The sequence below is a fragment of the Hyaloscypha bicolor genome (genome assembly GCF_002865645.1).
Source record: "Hyaloscypha bicolor E unplaced genomic scaffold K444scaffold_61, whole genome shotgun sequence".
Lineage (NCBI taxonomy): Eukaryota > Fungi > Ascomycota > Leotiomycetes > Helotiales > Hyaloscyphaceae > Hyaloscypha > Hyaloscypha bicolor.
In genome coordinates this window covers 480,679-484,581 of record NW_020194563.1, presented here as the reverse complement: position 1 = coordinate 484,581, position 3,903 = coordinate 480,679, and the positions used below count along the sequence as shown (strand labels likewise).

The 3,903-nt window shown below is 34.4% G+C and overlaps 1 protein-coding gene across 1 annotated transcript; it reads right to left on the bottom strand.

Annotated features, from left to right (window-relative positions):
* Positions 1-2,024: 2,024 nt before the first annotated feature.
* On the bottom strand, positions 2,025-3,903 carry K444DRAFT_663381 (uncharacterized protein; the record flags this gene model as incomplete). The annotated part of the gene is made up of 4 exons (XM_024886824.1): positions 2,025-2,558; positions 2,822-2,968; positions 3,032-3,440; positions 3,730-3,903. The coding sequence occupies 4 exons, from the start codon at positions 3,901-3,903 to the stop codon at positions 2,296-2,298; spliced, it is 993 nt and encodes a 330-aa protein (XP_024737077.1). The 3' UTR covers positions 2,025-2,295.

Sequence of the window (3,903 nt, the reverse complement as noted above, 5' to 3'; positions counted from 1 at the left end):
CTTAATAATATTTTATTCTTAATAATATTTTATTCTTAATAATATTTTATTCTTAATAATATTTTATTCTTAATAATATTTTATTCTTAATAATATTTAATTATTTCTAATATTTAATAAAAATACTATTTTCTTAAACTAAATTTATATTATTATTATTTATTTATAATAATAAAAGCTATATTTTAAGACTATTACTAAAAATAATAAATTAAAGAATCTAATTATTATAACTATTAATATTTATTAAAGGTATAAGAATAGTTATATTTTCTTTAATAATATTATTATAAATCTTAAAAATAAAACCAGTTTTATTAATAATTCTAATTATTTAGTAATTATAACTATTTATTATAAATATAGCTTTATTATTTTTAGAAATTTATATATATATATATTAATATAATTATTATTAAAACTAATAAGAATAATAATATTAATAATAGAAAAAATAAAAATATATTAATTAAACTAATTCTAAAAATAATTAAAATACTTTAAAGCTTTAATAACTCTTTATTTTATTTATAGAGAATAATTATATTATAGATATAAATACTAGAAATTCTTTAAAATATATTTATAAATAAATTACTAAAAAAACTTATAAAAAGGCTTAATATAAATAGAAGGCTTATAAATAGTAAAAAAATAAGTATTTATTAAGTAGATTTATAGCTATTAATTCTAATAAAAAGAATTTGAATTAATAATATAATAATTTAGAACTATTTAGAACTTCTATAATATAAGTAAAAAAAATTAACTAATATTAAAATATACTAGAGGAATCTTTATTATTAATTCGATCTAATATAAAGTTTAACTTTTTGTAAAATATTTAAAAGAATTAGAAAATTATAGATATTTTTACTAAGATTAAAAAATAAAAGATTTTTTAATTCAAGTATTTTCTTTCTTTTCTAGTTTATTATAAAAAAAATTATAAATCTAATATTTTTAATCTAGTATTTTATAATTTTGCTTTTAAAGTCTAGAAATAAATAAAAGAAAAAATAATATATATCTTTATATTAATATACCCTAAATAATTATCTAATTTATTAAGGTTTATTAGATATAAGTCTAAAAGATATAAAAAATATCCTATTTAGAATACTATTAATTATATTACTTTAATAAATAAAAGTATTTTAGTAAAAAAATCTATTTTATTTCAATTTTATAAAACCAAATATCTTATTACTAATATATATTTTATAAAATTATAATTAGAATATACTAGGTTATTTCTTTATATCTCGAGATTATCTTAGTCTTTTTCGCTAAATATTATATATTACTACTTTCCGGGTCCTTAAGAAATATTAGAAGAAAGTATTATATTATATTAATATATATATTAAATTAGTACTTTATATTTACTATAAGGGCTAGCTATATTATAAGGCAAGTAATAAATAAAATACAGAATATAACTATTATAACTTTAGAAAATAAATATTAGTATTAGGAGAAAGTAAAGATAATATTAGATAAATATACTTACTAGTAGAATAGTTCTTATACGGGAGCCGTCTCTATAAGCCATACTTGAGGTAATATAGAAATATAATAGTACTAGCTAGTTATGGCTATTGTATAACTGGTTTTATCTAGCTAGCCGGCGTTTCAGTGGTTTTAGCTAGTATTTCCCTCCTTTTATCCCCTTTCCTTCCCTCTCTCTCTCCTTCTTCTCTTTAGCTTAGTATTTTCAATACATGAGATTCTTGGATTTTTGAGCCCTGGCCATTGCCTCGATCCCGCCGTCACAAGAAGCGATAGTTATATAATCCGGTAGTCTTGAGTCAGGGCTGGTATAGTACAGCCGGGGAAGGATACTTACTATGGAATTATCGCAATTAACACCTGTAAAGTTGGGGGTTTTGAAAGATTGACGACGTTTCGAGTTAAAAGCGCGAAGAAGTTTTGCGAGGAGGGAGGAGGAGGGAGGAGGCCTAAGTAGATCGAGATTCTGTATTGGCTAATTTTGGGATATCCTCAAATGAGTGAACGTCGGGAGAAAGTTGAAATTTCTTTCGCATTATATATAATACGACCAGGGATGAACGATTCACTATTTGCACAATGCGCCGAGTCTTACGATTATGCTTTGACGACGGTACTAGGCTAATAATGCAAAACAATGTAATTCTACGAGACGTGCATTTTTCGTGCCGGTCAATGGCTCAGTTACAAGTGGCATGATTCACTCTTTCCGTCTTACGCTGAGGATTATGCTCGGGAATGCTTGCGATACGTTGGAAATGCAGAAGTTGTGTGTTCGTTTGATCAGGCTGCAGGCGGAAGTTTATGGAGAAAGAGGGATGCATATTGAAGGGGATGGTTGATGGATGTTCCTGACGTCACGTCTTGGCCCTTTTTACACATGTAGTCGGTTGATTGAGTATCGTCCCAGTGGGCAATGTCCAGGGGATTAACGATCTGCTCCTCTGACAGCTGACCAACAATGAAGGATTCGAGACCCAAGATATTCTTAAAGTGGTTAACTTGGGCAGCCTTGTCGATGGGTTTTACAGGACGCCCTGAGGAGTCTTGGCGCTCTTGTATAGTATAGTGTTGTAGATTCCGTTCGACTGCCTGACTTGCCGACACGGCTCCGAAGGGAACTCATTGGTGGGATTGAGCAGCTTTTCCGGAAGGGAGTTGATAACTTCCAACGGGGTCCAGCGAGAGAGGTTGCGGTCTTTGTGGCCGGTCAGATAGAGTTGGAGGTAGTTGCAGAACAAGATATGGTGAGCTCAGTCAGCTGTGAGTGAGGTTTGTATGAGCCATGTAGCTCTGGTAGCACACTTACATACAATGTACAGGGCGTCGACCCTTTGTTGCTGGGTGGAATCCCGGTGTGCTGGGTTAACGGCGGAATGACATCTGAGACCGTTTGACCTCCGACGAACTCTCAGAGAGCTTGGGCCATTTGCTATAGCTCCTGTAGGAAACGGGACTTGGAGATATCTGAGAGTGTTAGCCATGAACGCAACACATCACCCTGAGCATAACGGCTTACCCATTCGTGTCGGAGCGAGAAGGAGGCGATCCATGATCTCAATAGCTCCATCACTATCCTCCTCGACTTTTACCCGATCGTCCATACCCTCGGCATCTATGTCGTCACCACAATCCATGCACTGAAGAGTATCCACCTCGAACAGCAGGCGATCCTCCCCGTGGTGTCCAACGACGAAGATATTGACATGAACAGGCAATGTAGCTTTGTTGAGTACAACTGTCACCCCATCATCGACTCCTGCTTTGTATGCATTATCGGTGGATCTCGCTTGTTGCTCGAACTCCATTGTTCGACCCCCGAGTGTGTTTCTGATTGTAAAGTCATCCTGGCTGGCCGGGGGTCGTGCGGCCAAACCACGAGATCGTTCCTTCTTTGGAGCTTGGCGTGCTGGCACATCCTCTCGCAGCTACAAGGTAGTCGAAGTTTCTGTACTGGCCCTCTGGCAGCATCATGTGCAAGCATTGCAGGTAAAATTTGGTAATTTCGTTGTCACTTTTCGCAACCGGCTTCGTCGTCGTTCATCTTTTCCGGTGAGAGATCTCGAGGAGGAATTTGGTCCCTGGTTGTAGCTCTCGCAATCCTTTGTTCACTTTGATGGCTGAGCATTGACAGCGCATCCAGTGGTGGGACGTATGCTTTGGGTTTTGCTCGTTGTTCCGTAGACCGGAGGTCGCCTTTCTCCTTCTTTCTCTCACGCTCCACAATTTCGCCACTAAGGGAGTCGTCGCTATCAGGCAAGTGCTCGTATTCTTAGTCGTCTGAGTAACGACTTGCCGTGCGCCCGGTATGGGAGCCGCCAACTTTCGCCATGCCTTTGCCTGAGGAGCTTTGTCGCTTTGTTGTACGCTGTTTCGCACCATCTTTCTCAT